The 16,299-nt window shown below is 38.0% G+C and overlaps 1 protein-coding gene and 1 long non-coding RNA gene across 3 annotated transcripts in view; one reads left to right on the forward strand and one right to left on the reverse strand.

The window, feature by feature from the left end:
- Positions 1–15,575, forward strand: part of mamdc2.S (MAM domain containing 2 S homeolog) — a 39,397-nt gene extending 23,822 nt beyond the window's left edge. Inside the window, exons 8-14 of one of the 2 annotated variants that reach the window (XM_018243844.2) lie at positions 3,025–3,171; positions 3,811–4,076; positions 4,743–4,836; positions 6,687–6,839; positions 8,312–8,574; positions 14,180–14,264; positions 15,059–15,575. In XM_018243844.2, the coding sequence (XP_018099333.1) occupies positions 3,025–3,171; positions 3,811–4,076; positions 4,743–4,836; positions 6,687–6,839; positions 8,312–8,574; positions 14,180–14,264; positions 15,059–15,120 (1,070 nt within the window). In that variant the 3' untranslated portion in view covers positions 15,121–15,575. Of the gene's footprint in view, positions 1–3,024; positions 3,172–3,810; positions 4,077–4,742; positions 4,837–6,686; positions 6,840–8,311; positions 8,575–14,179; positions 14,265–15,058 lie in introns of those variants that run through there. The other variant, XM_018243845.2, reaches the window with a different exon arrangement.
- The window catches only part of LOC108706969, a 31,734-nt gene that overhangs the window by 9,371 nt on the left and 6,064 nt on the right, over positions 1–16,299 (reverse strand). The window lies entirely within an intron of this gene.

Below are 16,299 nucleotides of genomic sequence, written 5' to 3' on the forward strand. Positions count from 1 at the left end.
ATATTCCGCAATATTTTTCTAACAGATAATATTTTGAGCTCAGTGGTAAATTAATTGTTACTTTTAAAGGACAAGGAAAGTTAAACTAAAAAAGTAAACTAGAAATGTTGTACATTATGTTTTGGGCTTCTGTGCCAGCCCAAGGCAACCATAGTCCTTTAGCAGTAAAGATCTGTGTCTCCAAAGATGCCCCAGTAGCTCCCCATCTTCTTTTCTGCTGATTCACTGCACATGCTCTGTGCTGCTGTCAGTTACTGAGCTTAGGGACCGACTCAAAATATACAGTACAAATAGCATATATTCCTTCTCCTTTAATCCAAGCTATCAGAAAGTTGCAGACAATGCTACAAGTGTCTTTACAAGTGTCAGAGATTATTAATATACTTGGTTATCTTATGCTTTATTTATAGTATAGTACTTTGACTTTAGTTTTGTTTCTAGTTTATTCTGTTCCACGCCAACTTTATTCTGGCAAGTAAATATTAATTTGGCAGAACAGGCAAGTGATCTCATTGTTTGAGATTAGTCTCAACAGAGTCCATAAATGTATCTATTTCTATAACAACGAATTTTGGAAACACCACCACTCTGACTAGATATAAATATTAAAGATTGATTTACAAACTTAATTCACATTATTAAATGCATTTGTACACTAGTGTAATTTGTGCTTCATGTGCCCTGGTGCAAAATGTTCTGTGCCCCCTCTTGTACTGCCCCCTGTTACTCTGACAGTGGGCCTCCTTGCATCTCTGCATCTGAACTGAATGCATCCTGGCAGGCCCATGCAGTTGATCTGTCACTACCCTACCCCATGGTAGTTATGCTACTGGTTTTATTTGTGTATACTGTACATTTTGGTGCAATATAATTACATGTGCTAATTTTCCCCTAGTATATAGTAGTAACTAGTTAAATAGCATACAAAAACAAATAGAATACAAAGCAGAACAATGCATAGATTAAAGTAGAACTCAACCCCCCACTAATAAAAAACCCGTACCCAGTACACTACATAGTCCCCCTCCCTGCCCCCCCATATGGTGATAAAACCTATATGTGCCCCTAATCCTTTAGTCGCCTATAGGTGCAGAGTAAGCACAGCATAGCTTGTGGGCGACATCTTCCAGCTCTTCCGATTTCTACAGGAAGTGAGCACCATAGTGGAGCATGCGCAGTCGGAGCAATCTTCCATTTCGTAGCAACTGCGCATGGGTCACAATAAAGTGACAGTAATTGCTGGATTGAAGGGAGAGGACATGAAAAATCAGAAGAGCTGGATGATGGCATCCATAAGCTCCACTGGTCTTACTCTGCACTTATAGGCGAGTAAAGGATATAGGGCACTTATAGGTGTTATCACCTCTGCGGGGGGAGAGCATGGGGGGGGACTATGTAGGGTACTTGGTAGGGGTTTTTATTAGTGGGGGGGCTGAGTTCTCCCTTAAAGGAAAAACAAACCCCTTATTAAAAAAACCCTACCCCACATAGACCCCCTAGCCTAGCTGCTACCCCTAACTTTTTACTTACCCCTCGGTGCAGATTCAGGGATCGGAGTTCACGGCAGCCATCTTCCGGGTTTTCGGTAATCTGAGAATGAGACCGGCGAAGCAGTGCATGTGCAGTTGGAGCAATTTTCCGGTTCACGACAACTGGGTATGCGCCGAAATTGACGTAAATTGACGAAGACACAAAGACCCCGAAGATGGCTGCTGTGAACTCCGATCCCTGAATCTGCACCGAGGGGTAATTAAAAAGTTAGGGGCATTTGCCCGGGATAGCAGCTAGGCTGGGGGGACTATGTGGTGTAGGGGGGTAGGGTTTTTTAAATAAGGAGTTTGTTTCACTTTTAAGCACATCTCATTCACAATGGTGCATTTTAACAATTTACCCCAGTGAAGAAAGTGACTTTAGCTATTACCCAAAGGTGTGTTTAAGTATAACACACTGATCAGAGTAAGTCATACTAATTCCAAAGTGGTTGTTTAGTAGCAGAGGGGCACCATTGTAAGTGGGCATTTAGTAGGGTCCTCCACTGCACTGCGATGTTCTGCTTATAGATTGTGTGAGGTAAAGAACTAAAGGCCAACAAAGGACACTATGCCAACTAAGATATACTATTTGATCCGCTATTTGACATAGGGGTACATTTATCAAAGAGTGACGTTAGAGATCTCTACAGTCCGCTAGAGTGAAATTCTGCTACTCTTCTGCATTTTAAAAGGCATATTTATCAAAGGGTGAACTTTCACTTTCACCCATTAATAAATACTTTTAAAAATACCATAGAAATGAATGGAGAATGGCGGAATTTCACTCTAGAGGACTGTGAAGATCTCTAACTTCACTCTTTGATAAATATATACCATAGAAGGTATATACTTCTGACGGTGTTTCCTTACATTGGCTCTTCCTTCTCCAGTGAACAGCAGCGGATCAGGTTAATATGTTTTTTTCACTGTATCTCTGGGCTGTACAATACCGTATGCTTCAGGTACCTACTGTCATTTCCAGATTATCCATTAAAATAAGATAGTTAGGATTGGTTTAAAAGACGGGGTCTACATAGGCACAGCAGAAGAAGCACAACAGAATAATATCCAAATCCAAATCCAGTATGCGGCAGTGAGTTATGGTGTTGTCATGGCACCACAATAAAACAACGAATCTTGCAAAAACTTCTATTCAGGATAGTGTGTCTGTTATAATGACTGCCAGATTTTTGGAATGGTATCCTGATTGACATCCAATTGCTTTTCTTTTATGTTTGTACTTAGTTGTTTTATAGCCATTTTTTCTCCTAGGTTATGCAAGTAAGGGCTATATGCAAGTCATGCCCTTTTGTCATGTCTTTGTGAATGCTCCTGAATTGTATCCAGCAATGTATAAAAAGGTGGTGTGTCTGTGTGTGTGTGTCTATGTGTATATATCACATGCACACACATTTGGAAAACACCTGGTACTTTCTGCCTGTGTTAGTCTTTGATTTATATGATAAGTATATAAGCAATTATCTTTCTGTAGGGATGTTCTTTGATGCAAGAGAAGCTGGATGTGATTTTGAGGAAGGCATGTGCCAGTTTCATCAGGATGATGTCAATGGTTCAGGATGGAGCAGAGTCAAAGTAAAACCCAATGCATACGAAATGGGCGATCACACAACTGGACTTGGTGGGTATCTTATTTGAATCAAACTGGGTATAAATGATGAACAGAGCCAGTTTTGTAAAGTTACAAGTTCTAATCAACACATACTAGACCATGAGGGCGACAGGGCATCTTTATAATTAATTCAGTGTTTAATAGTTCCAGCTTGCAGATAAAATGATATATACAGTACTCAGGTAACCGGACATTACAAGGAGAATGCAACTCTCTGTTTATTCAGACTGACCCTTCTTACCAACTAACCAACCAACAGTTTTGTAAGAATATTTTAAACGGAAGTGTCTGATTATGTCAATTGCTTATATTCTCTGCACTACCGGTTCTGATTCCTGTACCAGAAAACAGAAATGAATAAATAAATACTTTCAGCTACAACTATTCTTTGAAAAGTTGAAAGTCGCTTAACATTAACATTTTCTTTTATTATGAAAAAAATCCCTTTAAAAAAAAAAATAAGGAAATCTGCACATTCATAGAATAGTATTTGACAAGTAATTTAATTTTTCTGTTTTTGCATTTTTGCTGATCTTTGTTTTGCTGGATAGCTAAAACCTGATGACTCATTTCCCCCATTGATAGTGCTTGCTATACTAAATGAAAACATGAATGTTATGTATGTCAACTGATGTTTCTGTTTTACAGGCTATTTCATGATAGCTAATAAAAGGTTTACAGGGCAACCTGGCTACTTTGGACACCTCTATGGTCCTTCTTTACCTGGAAACATTCAGTATTGTTTTCGGTTTTTCTATAACTTATATGGCTTTTACAAAACCACTGACTCGCTGGCTGTTTACATCTTTGAAGAGAATCATGTAATGCAGGAGAAAATCTGGTCTGCCCATGAAACACCCAAAGGAGTCTGGATGAAAGCTGAAATAAGCATACATAAACCAATGCCTTTCAAGGTACTATACAAGGAATATTTCTTCTAGTTAATGTAGAGCAAGGCTTTGTGGCAAACAATACAGCAGAAATATATACAGGTATGGGATCTGTTATCCGGAAACCCTTTATTTGGAATGCTCCAAATTACGGAAAGGCATCCCCCTATGGACTCCATTTTATCCAAATAATCCAATTTTTAAAAAACGATTTCCCTTTTCCCTGTAACAACAAAACAGTACCTTGTACTTGATCCAAATGAAGATATTATTAATCCTTATTGGAAGCAAAACCAGCCTATTGGGTTTATTTAACATTTACATGATTTTCTAGTAGACTTATGGTATGAATATCAAATCTACAGAAAGGTCAGTTATCTGGAAAGCCATGTTCAGAGCATTCTGTACACTTACAGTGCTTCGGGTGCTATTATCAAGGCTAAAAACAATTATTAGGTGAACTAGTGATAGCTTTTGTGTGATTCCATCAGAAAGAGCTGAGAAAGCCAGGGTGCCATGCATTGCCAAAAACCACGGAAACTACTGATCTAGGTCCAGTTGCACAGCAATACATTCCATTTGTAGTCCATGATCATCAGTGTTCATAAAGGGAGACAAGACAATTGCATGTGAATGTCTTTATAGCATTACCCATAAAATTACACATATTTGTTTTTATTTTGTACAAAGGTTGCATTTGTGAGCTGGTGCAAGAGTTTTTGGGACTGTGGCAGTGCAGCACTTGATGACATATCAGTGAGCATTGGAAACTGCCAAATATCTGGTAAGATAAATGTATGTATGTATATATATATATATATATGGGCAGCCAAGTATGGAGGTTTACTTTGAAAGCAGCAAGTTAAGTTGCAGGTAAAACCAAGTCCCTTTGTAAAATGTATAATGAAGCAATAGAATTCTTAATGAATCAGATAAAATTGAGCATAGGACTGGCCAGATACGGGATGACTTTGACGTAGTTGGCCAGCTTAAATATATTGCAATATATGGACAAACAATCCCTGTTTTGTTTAAAGGGTAAGGCATTTTTTAGTAGCAGTATGCACAAAATGTCGCTGTCTTAAATATATTGATAATGGGTTGAGTGCAGAGGACTCTTGTATTTGACTATATATATATATATATATATATATATATATGCAAAGTTTATACACATACTCATATTTTGAATATTTAGAAACATTTAGATATTAGTATCAAACAGGTCGGTTTAGCCCCTGGGCTGGAAGTAGCCTACCAGGATATTTTAAATTGCCACAGTACCCTAAAGATTTGTGTGCTATTTCTCTGTACATGGCGTAAAAAGACCTGGGGAGTTAGCCTTGTATTAAGCATGCTATTTACATCCCAGTTAGGCTAGTCATGTGACTGGCAGGCCACCGATTTATAGGGTTTCGTATGGAATTATAGGCATAATATATGCCCACAGGGAGCATGTAATGCTACCAATGTTGTTTCACTCCAAATTTTCATCTCATGCCAGGATGTGAGTTCTTCTGATAAAGGCCAGCCTGGTCTACATCCCTTGTATGATAGATGGGTTTGTCCAAGCTATCCAAAACCTTAGAGCAGGTCTAGATTCTCAAGAAAAACATGACTTTAATGATCTAGAAAATAAACTAGAAGATGGACTCTTTGATCCCCAGAGAAGGGGAGTCCAAGAGTCTATAGCTGACCCAGTAGAAGGTTAGACACACATATGCAGTGGTAATGCAAACCTTGAATGTTCTGTAGACTAGATGAAGTAAGGAAGCTACTGGGGCTCGTTTATCAACACTGGGAAAATTTGCCCATGGGCAGTTACCTATAGCAACGAATCAGTGATTTGCTTTTTAAAAGTAGAACAATGAATGCAGCAATTTGATTGGTTGCTATGGGTTACTGCCCATGGGCAAATTTGCCCAGTGTTGATAAATGACCCCCAGTGTCTCAATTTTTCAGTGAAGAAGGCAGTCAAAGGTGGCATTCCCATATTACAATCTACTAAACCAGCTGGCTCAGTTCAAATGAGACAAGCCCAAACCTGTCTAAGTGCTTCAATATTATGTACCCCTTCCTCTTGGAGAATGTGGAAGAAAATGGTCATGAAAGTCCAGGTGTCAGCTTTTCCAGTGTTCTTATGGCTGAGAATGGTGAAGTCAAGACCTTCCTCCAGCTCAAGCATATTAATCCATTATTCTGGAATCTGGTACCCTCTTGAGAACTGTTCTACAGGCCTTAGAGTTTGCTTCATTTAAACCAATGAAGGAAATTTCATTGGCACAGTGGACTTTGAAGTTTACATTCCTTTTGGCTAATTGGGCTAATTGTTTAACTTGAAGAGCTTTTTTGTGCATCGTCTTCCGTCCTGATAGGGTTGTCCTTTTTGCCATAGCCTGGATACTTTTTGAACTCTAAGGAGTTTGGTTTCTGTAGAGCAGTTAAAAATGCAGAAACCATTGAATAACCCCAAAATTATAAGAAAATAATTAAAAAAAAAAAACTATTTGTATATTAAACCCACACTACCATTTATATATATTTATACTTATGACAGCTTCTCTTTAAGCATATTGAGGTGTAGTACGAAATGCAGGTGATACAGTTGGCCTGATAGTCTTCTTTTATTTTTAGACAGAATACCACCATTGCCTGGAAAGTGCACCTTTGAAAAAAATGATTGTGGATTTCAGCAAGAATGGCAAAGGAGGGGTATTTGGCACAGGATACAAGGGAGGACACCAACATACAACACAGGACCTAATGGAGACCACACCTCTGGGGTAGGTGAGTGCAGGAATCACTGAAATATTGTAGCAGCACAGGGGATTTTATAAGTTATGGTTATACATACATAACCCATTGCTAATGGTAATATTTGTAGATGTGTGTATTTAAGCTTCAAAATCTATCAGTTATAGAAACATACATTAATGCACACCCCCATTACCTCTTCACCCGTCTTTGTTGTTTGTTCTCTGTCCTGATCCCATAAGCATGGAGTTGTAATGTTTCTGGATACCTTCTGGGGTACAGCATCTAGATGCAACAGCCGTGTCATCCTTTGTGGCCTGTTCAAGGATCCACATTTCCTTTAAAACCTCTAAAACCTATTTATAGTTTCAGGCTATTTTATGCCGGTTTTCATTCGATAATCCATAAAAATTGAGTTGTCGAGGCGACAATTCGATAAATTTTGTTTTCCCGGGCGACAATTTGAAAAAGTTGCACAATTCAAATTGTCATATGATTTTGGTGCAACTTTTTCCCCCGCCAACTTTTTCCATCAGATTTATTGGTAAATTAAAGGGTATTCGGTTTGGGGGTTTGGTAGATTTTTTTTTATTATAGTGAGAAAAAGTCAAGTTTTAGTAAAAACCCCCCAATTGTATGGTCACTGCAGTGCAATGCAGTATTATCAATATTTACTTAAAGAAAGAATATTTACCAAATAATTTGTAATTTTTTTGTTAAAAACTACAGCTCATGTCATATATGACAATGTACCCCATAACCAAACAAATACATCTTAGAATGTTTCATGTTTCCATAAATATAACATTTTGATAAATGTACAGTTTGTATATAGTTGTGTGATATATAGTTTGTAATAGTATTGTGTGTAATATTTAAAACTACACACTGGAAGGTTGCTAAATCAGTGGTTGATCATTCTACCCTAGTGATTGGATCACATGGGAGTTTGTTGCAGATACATGAAGAGAGGATTCCTGGCTCCTGAAGGGATTTTTTGAACAAGCTTGATGATCTGTTTAAGCCCTGACCAGATGTCAGTTGAGGAGACCATCATTTTGACTCTACAAAGGCCAATAAGCTATAGATCCAGACAACATCTGGCAGGCAGTGTTGGTCCTTGTTAGCTAGCCCTGAGTTTCAAAGTTGCATAATCAGAACACAAAGAGACTCATGTCAAAATGAAACGTTGACTTAAATTATACCTCCTTTACCCTTTACCTGCAAGTATTTCCTGATACCATCATTTTTAACATGCCTCAAATTTATATAACGTCACCACAGGTCTGGACTGGGAGTGAAAATAGGCCCTGGCATTCCAAGAACACAGAGGCCCAAATAGTCCTCCACCAAGAAATCGGCAATCCTCGTATATACTATGATGTTAATATTTACCTTGATAAATTACAAAACTACAGAAAATATTTTTGCTTTACTTTTTCAAATAAAATATTTAACTTCAGTTATAAATATAACATGCCACTGACGTTATCTTTTTGGTTAAGGTTACTACATGTACATTGAGGCCACAAATATGGTGTTTGGACAGAGAGCCAGACTAATCTCAAGAGAACTTCGGGCTGTTGTTGGGAAGCAGTGTTTGACATTCTATTACCATATGTATGGGGCTGGCACTGGATTGCTGAATGTATATTTGATTAAGGAAAGTGATATAAATAAGGATACTCTTCTCTGGACAAGAAAAGGTGAACAGAGCATCACATGGCTGAAAGCTCAAATAGAATATGAGAATGAACAGCAACATAAGGTAAGATTCAGTAAAAAAGTAACAATACAAATTTCTACCAATGGTTAAACTGTAAGTATTCAAAGGGGGCTGAATATTTTTAATTATAACGTATATATATATATACACACACATTATATATATATATATATATATATATATATTATACAATATAAACTGTACATATAATTCATTTAAGTGTGACTTACTTTGTCTTGACCTTTCCTTGCACTTAAAGAGCCAGTAAACACAGATATAACATAGTGCAATTTTGGTTTTCTCTGCACTGCTGAGCCTGACTACATGTATTCAAACAATGTTGCATCAGTTGGCTTCTTTCTAACCAAGACTCCAGTACTCATAATGCTTTGCATGTTCTGTTATTAAAAATTAAAAAAAATACATAAATGTGGAAGGCATTTTGAAAATTGAATCTAAAATGGATTAGGGCAGACTATTTATTGCTTCAACTGCACAGATACAATCCTTCCAGCATTTGAATTATCCAGTGAGGAACAAAGTAGACCGCACCAACCATGCCTTGTTATGACTGGACACTCCCCTGACCCCCAAAACCCCACCTACTTCCAAACAAAGCTCTGCCCCTTTTGGGTCTGTGATGCAGGACTGTCCTGCAAAAATTAGGACCAATGGGAGGTATGCAAATGTAACTAGGACAAGGAGGTAATATTGGCATCAGGAAGGAACCTAATTTAACTCCTTTCAGAGAATACTCTGTAAGATAAATTTAACCCACTGGGCATAAATCACAGCCAGGGCAGTTGATCAGATGCCAGCAACAGTCCAGTTTTGTCCTCAATGTAGAAGGGACACTTTTACAAAACAAGAAATTAATCTGACCTTAAAGTATGTTATTCAAAACATTAAGGCGCTTCTTAGGTATAGATGAAGACTGCAGAAGTATGTCAAACTAGCACCACGCAGTGGGTTTTCTGTCAAATGAAATGTTTTAGCAAAGTTTAGAATTGGTTAGTTGAGAGTTGTGGTTTTTAAGTGCAGTAAATGTACAGCTTATTCTTTTAACACTAGATAAGAAAATAATAGTTACCTTTCAATTTATTTAGAGTATATCGTTAAATAGTTAAAACAATGTAGGTTATCTGATGCAATATGTAAGTTGTTTTATGTAACTACAGGTATTTTGCAAATATATTAAAAATGGTATGAAAAAGCAAACAATTTGAACCTCTACAGTTTTTAAAAGAATCTCTAACATTGATATCTCAATATGTTAAATATCTTGAATATCCACATCCTAGTCCCCAACAGCTCGAGACTCTAAATAAAGAAATTACACATGAAAATAGAACAAATAATTAAGGCAAACCACTTAAATCTCCAGGGGCAGATGGTTTTACCAACCTATACTACAAACAAGACTTGCTGCTACTGCAGTTATGCAAGCTTTTTAATAATATTAAAGACACAGGGATGATCAGGCCCGGGCCTAGGGTGGCAATATTTCAGGGGCACCCAGCCACATCATAACAAGCCCCGGGGAGTCGCAGCTCCCTAGCGAAACGGCACATGCGTGCCTGAGCACCGCTCTTTAGCGCGAGGGGTTGGGGGCGGTGCACGCCAAAGGTGGCCGGCTTAAGGAACTGGCGGCCTAGGGGCGCCATACAAGGAAATCTGGACCTGGGGATGATTAAATCTGAATTTTTTAGTAGCACATAATGTGACAATTCCTAAGCCAGGCAAAGCCCCAGACGTATGTCAAAACTATCGTCCCATAGCCCTCTTGAATACAGACCTAAAACTTTATGCAAAGGTTCTCGTCATCAGATTGAGTACCATATTCCCAATGTTGATAAGCAGGTAGACTTCATTATAGGGAGACAGGGCCCAGATAATACTAGGAGATTCAAAAACCTATTGCATTCAATTAAACAAACAAAGCACCCAACTATTCTTCTCTCTCTAGATGTGGAAACGACATTTGACAGGGTCAATACATGACTGAAACATTAAAACAGTTTGCCCTAGGTTCTACTTTCATAAAAGCAATTAAACCCTACTAAACTCTGCTCAATACCGTCAGGCCGTGAATGCCTCAGGGACCCTGTATGATGCCTTTCTTATTTTAACGGGACTCACCAGGGGTGCCCATTGTCATCCCTTATCATTGCTCTAATGGTAGAGCCATTAGCCCAACTAATTAGGTCAAGCCAAGACATTACGGGACTTAAACCCCTAAGGGCATACATAAAATAGGGCTTTTTGCAGATGACATTCTATTAGCCTTGACTAATCCAACAATATCAATACTTTTCTGAAGCAATTATCATATTTTCAAAGGGTTTCATGGTACAAAATAAATGGTACAATAAATATGGCTAAAATACAAGCATTACCCATTAACATACCCCAGAACACCCTAGCTGCTCTCCCCGATACCTTCCCATTCGCAGAGAATCATATATAGTTTACTTGGCAGTTAAACTTCCAAAAGATCCAGAACAGATAACTAAGTGGCGTAAGGAGTATATTTCATGGTTGGGTCATATAGCAGCTGTAAAGATGTATTACCCCAGATTTGATACCTGTTTAGATCTCTCTGCCACCCCACAGTATCAAATCGCTCCAATCAATACTCAAGTTCATAATTTAAAAATTTATATGGCAAAACTCAGAGAGTGAAATTTTAAATAACGCAATATACTAGAGCCTCTGGTGGCCTGGGCATACCAAACCTTAAGGCAGTGATCCCCAACCTTTAGAACCCATGAGCAACATTCAGAAGTAAAAGGAGTTGGGGAGCAACACTAGCATGAACAATGTTCCTGGGGTGCCAAAGTGCTGTGATTGGCCATTTAGTAGCCCCTATGTGGATTGACAACCTACATTGAGGCTCTGTTTGGCAGTATACATAGTTTTTATGCAACCAAAACTTGCCTCTAAGCCTGGAACTCATCATCATTTATTTATTTATATAGCGCTGTCAAGATACGCAGTTTATATAGCGCTGTCAAGATACGCAGTGCTTTCAAAAATAAGCAACTGCTTTGAGGCCACTGGGAGCAACATCCAAGGGGTTGGAGAGCAACATGTTGCTCACGAGCTACATGTTGCTCACGAGCCTTAAGGCATACCACATGGCTTTGGTGTTGGAAACACCCCATAAGAGTATAAAAGATAGATCGACCATGAAGCCGGCTGACCATCATCAACTTCAACAGTATTTCTGGCTTAACAAACTGTTCCAACTACCAGATTTATATTACAAAACATGGGTTAAAGCGGCCTCCAAGCACAAATTTGGGACATTTTCCTCTCCAATACTTAATGCCTTAACCAAACTTATCCCCAGCATCCACATTACACGATGGAGTGACTGAGGGATTATACGAATTATAGACTTGTACTATGCAAGTACTTTGGAAAGCTTTGAACGGCCTGTTGGCGGGGCTGTGGCTCACAAGGCACCTTACTTCACAAGTGGTGGTAATGCTAAATAATTTCTCCATTCTGGCAAAATATCTTTCAAATTATTTCGCAACTATTAAAGCATTTGCAATAGCCTAAAAATCCTGAGTAACCCTCCTACAAATGTATCCAACAAAGTACACCACAGCTACCAAGAAATTATTTCACGTCCACCAACCTAAGTGAGTGCCATGCACAACTGTAAAATACACAATTTTTGCATCACTACTAATGAACTTCTAGGAACATTTAATAGCAAGGAAGCTAAGCTCTACATTGCATGGAAGTGGGATAACAATTATTTTGCATTGAAAAAATATTCTTGTAATCTGTTCGAACCTAGACTTCTTGCAATCACCTCTACCTGATATGTTTTTTAAACATAGGTCCAACAGCCACTAGGTTTAAATTGAGCCTTATATTTAGGCCCTCACCAGACCAGTTAGATCAAAAAGCAACAAAAAACAAAGCAGAACACAGTTAGCTATGTGGTATACTTATTGTAACTAAAATGCTTTGCAGTGTTACATCTCTTTCATTTAATAGAAAGACTTTCAATTCTGTGACAATTCTGACCCATAGTTTCAACACATACATTTATAGTGTATGTATATACTGGCTGTCAGTGGAGAGAGGACTCCATCCAATTCAAGGTCATTATATTTTTGTTTTTGACTCAAAAAAACAAACAAACAGAAATGTTGACACACTGTTATACATATGCTTATTTTTTCAGACTTACATCTGAAACCATCAAAATAGATTATACCCTTTGCATCTGACCCATCAAAATAGATTATACCCTTTGCATATTTTACATGTCTCTTTAAGAACAAAAAAAAATAGAATAATAGGCAAAAAAGAGAGTGAAAATAATTTGACTTTCAAGGTCTTTACATGACAAATCTTTCCAGCTAGTCATTGGGGAGCACAGTTTGGATAGCTGAAAAACAAGAACTTCTGTGGCAAGTGTCATATAAGGTTGACAGTGACAGATGCAGTGACTTCCAGAGGATGAAGGGACTTTGGGACTGCTGGTAACAAAAAAGAGCAAGTCTCCATTCCTCTAGATAGAGCAAAAAGGCCAAACCGTGTGGGGCATTTTGGGGAGTGCATCCCAAATTCACATCTGAACAAGAGCCATGGGCGACCTTTTCCAAGATAACTAATGTGTTGGTGACTTCAGGGAATATGAAGAGTAATGTTTGTATACCATAGGTCAGGATGATAACATATCAGCTGCAGATCAGATAGCTACATTCACCTTCTTGGATAAAATAAATCAGTCTACTGATAATTGTACAGATACTCTGTGTTTGTTATTCATTCCCTGCTCCTGTTAATTAATTTTTGTGTGCATATGCTCCATCCCATCAGTGCAAACAAAGGGTCTAGTGCTTCAGTAGGCAGAATATCTCACTCTCAAAGACCAGTGTCCAATGTGAAACAGGATCAATCAGGTAGGGGTCAGGCAGTGCTCTGCTAAACTGAATTCCCTATTACTGAGCTACACTAAAGGCAACCTTAGAAGCCTTTGGGAAACTACTCCCTGCTATTCTCCTTGATGGAGCACACAACTGCTCATACTACCTAAATCTGTCTCTCTCTCTCTCCTAGAGAGACTATTACAGATCTGCCCTAATGATAGCTAATCCTCATTCACGGGAGAGCCTGGTTCCTGAATTCAGCACCAAAGGTACAGGTCCCTTTGGGGTAAATGGCTTTACTGGTGCCTTGGTGATCCCAGGCTCAATGGGAAACACCTAGCAGCACAGACACCAGGAGCCAAAGAGGAAGAGGCCGCTCCCTACACAGCACTATATAGCAGTTTGGCAGGGTAGTGTCATTACACTCTTTGTCCAATAGCTATAACTGTTACACAAACAGGTCATAAAAGCTTTTGCCCAATAAACAACAGCTATAGAGAAAGATAAGAAAGGTAGGGGATTAACTCTATAGGAGCCTAATAGATCTATATATGTTATGTATATATGTTAAGGTCTACTAGAGTATAAAATTCTCCATAAACTCTAACAAAAAGGGCATAAATCTGCACTAGACCTCATTGGCATATACTGTAGACTTTCACTAGATATAAAGCACGATAATCATCTTTACTACTTCCATTTTAGATTTGTCTGTACATTAGTAGTAAACCTTTTTTTTTTTTTAATCTTAGATTGTCTTTGAAGCTGTACGTGGCATTTCTATAAGAAGCGACATTGCAATTGATGATATTATGTTTCAGAATGGACCTTGTTACGGTAAATACTGTAAAATGTATATCACATTATTAATACATATATATTTTTTTCAACAAAGACATTTATTGGGCTTTGTCATGGCAAATACAGCCATGAATTGTACTGGAGAAGTACATAGAACATCTGTTTTACTTTTAAAGGAGGTGATCACTCTTATCGGTTTATAACAATAATTCCTGGATAATTAGAAGCTTATCCAGGAGAGGGTGAAAAAAACCATCTGAAGCCTCTATAATTTCTATAAAACCACCTTTCTTGGCCCTTGCATTCTCTCAGAGCCAGTTCAAGTAGTACTAGTAGTGACACAGGTGCCGTCCACTTACTATCTCCTCTTCATGTTCTCTCCCACTTATCGCTGCTCTCCCTTTCTGTCTTGCAAATCCCTGTCATTCACTTCACACGCACATACCTCCCAACATTTGAAAAATTGAAGAAGGGACAAAAATATCTGCTGTGCATTGCGTGGCGAGAATTTTTTGACTATGCCTATTTCATGGCCACAATTCCCAATTACTATTTTACAAAATTTGGCAGGTTATGAACATTTTAACACATTTCTGGGAGTTGTAGGGCAATGTTTTATGTGTTATAACAATGAAGGTGAAATTGACCTTCAAGCTGCTAGTCTAGTGATTATCTCTGAGATATTGCTAAGTGCTATGTTATTGAGCATTATGAAGTATGCTTGGTACTCCTTGTTAATTTGTTTTTACCGGTAAAGTTGTTTCTTCTAAGGCTGTTGGCCAGTGCTACAAAGTAATATATTAACACATTCTTTTTCATTGTTTTCTCAGATTCTAGTGACCCTCTACAGTCATCTGGATATTCAGACAACTTCAATGACATTGAATTCTAGATCATATTGTTTTAGAAGCCAGTCAACAGAACACACATTTATAGTGTTTCAGTGCTCACAATGTTTCTGTTGTTTAAAACTATAGCTGCCAGCACCCCCTGTTAAGAGTTGTATTTTACCACAGTTGCAACACCAGGGTTTTAATAACAGTAGATACTTCAGGAACTGCATATTAATTTTTATACAGAACTCTTGGCAAGTTACAGTGATACAATTTACTGATACATACCACAAACTCAGAACACTCATGTTTGTCGACAGAGAATTCTACTCAGGGCTTTTTAAATGTATTTCTGCATGGACAGTAAGTAAGTACATTTGTGCAGCATTACAGTTGGCCACAAAATCCACTGTATACTGTAGGTAACAATGTATTTTTTATCCTCATTAATTTTTTGAAAGCACAGATAACAACGCACAAAATTAAAAGATTGTAATAAATGTTTGGAAAAATATGTAAATTAACAGACTGAATTTGTTATAGCTAAATGAGCTGTTAAATTGCAATATTGCATTTTATTGCTTGTAAATCAGTTTATAAGACGAAGATGGTTTAGCAGCATAATTAAGGGAGAATAACAGTAAATTTACATAAGGTAAATGAGTGCATTTGCCCTGGGCCCTTAATTCCAAGGCAGCCAGTAATGTGGAAAGGGGGTGGCTGGGATGGAGCCAGGATATGGCCAGGCGTAAAAGGAATAATTAATCTGTCCCTGAGGAAGAATGCACCATGCAGGGCTATACTGAAATCGGCCATGAACTAGCTGCAAAATGAGGTTAAATGTGCAGTTGTTACTGTTAGCAGATAATATTTTAAGAAGATGAAATGCATTTGGATGAGATGTGCACATTTAAACCAGAGGAGATGAAGAGACTTGCTTTAGGGTTAAATATTGACTCTGGAAGCAGCATGTACAGACTGTTTTTTAGTAATTCAAGGACTTTCACTTTTAGGTATTACTGTATGTGTGTCCTTAAGACTATAGTATACTTCAGTGTATTATGCTAATCCTGTAGCTTTAAATAAAATATTGCCATTGCAGAGTGCCAACTATGAAGAAGAAATAACGATTGTTAGGAGTTGCCGGTGAGGCAATGATTCAATAAAAAAATAAAAATACAAATAAAAGACAAACATCAGACAAGCAAAAATACAATTTTTACTTGTCTGCTGTTTAT

This window comes from Xenopus laevis, chromosome 1S (assembly GCF_017654675.1).
Source record: "Xenopus laevis strain J_2021 chromosome 1S, Xenopus_laevis_v10.1, whole genome shotgun sequence".
NCBI lineage: Eukaryota > Metazoa > Chordata > Amphibia > Anura > Pipidae > Xenopus > Xenopus laevis.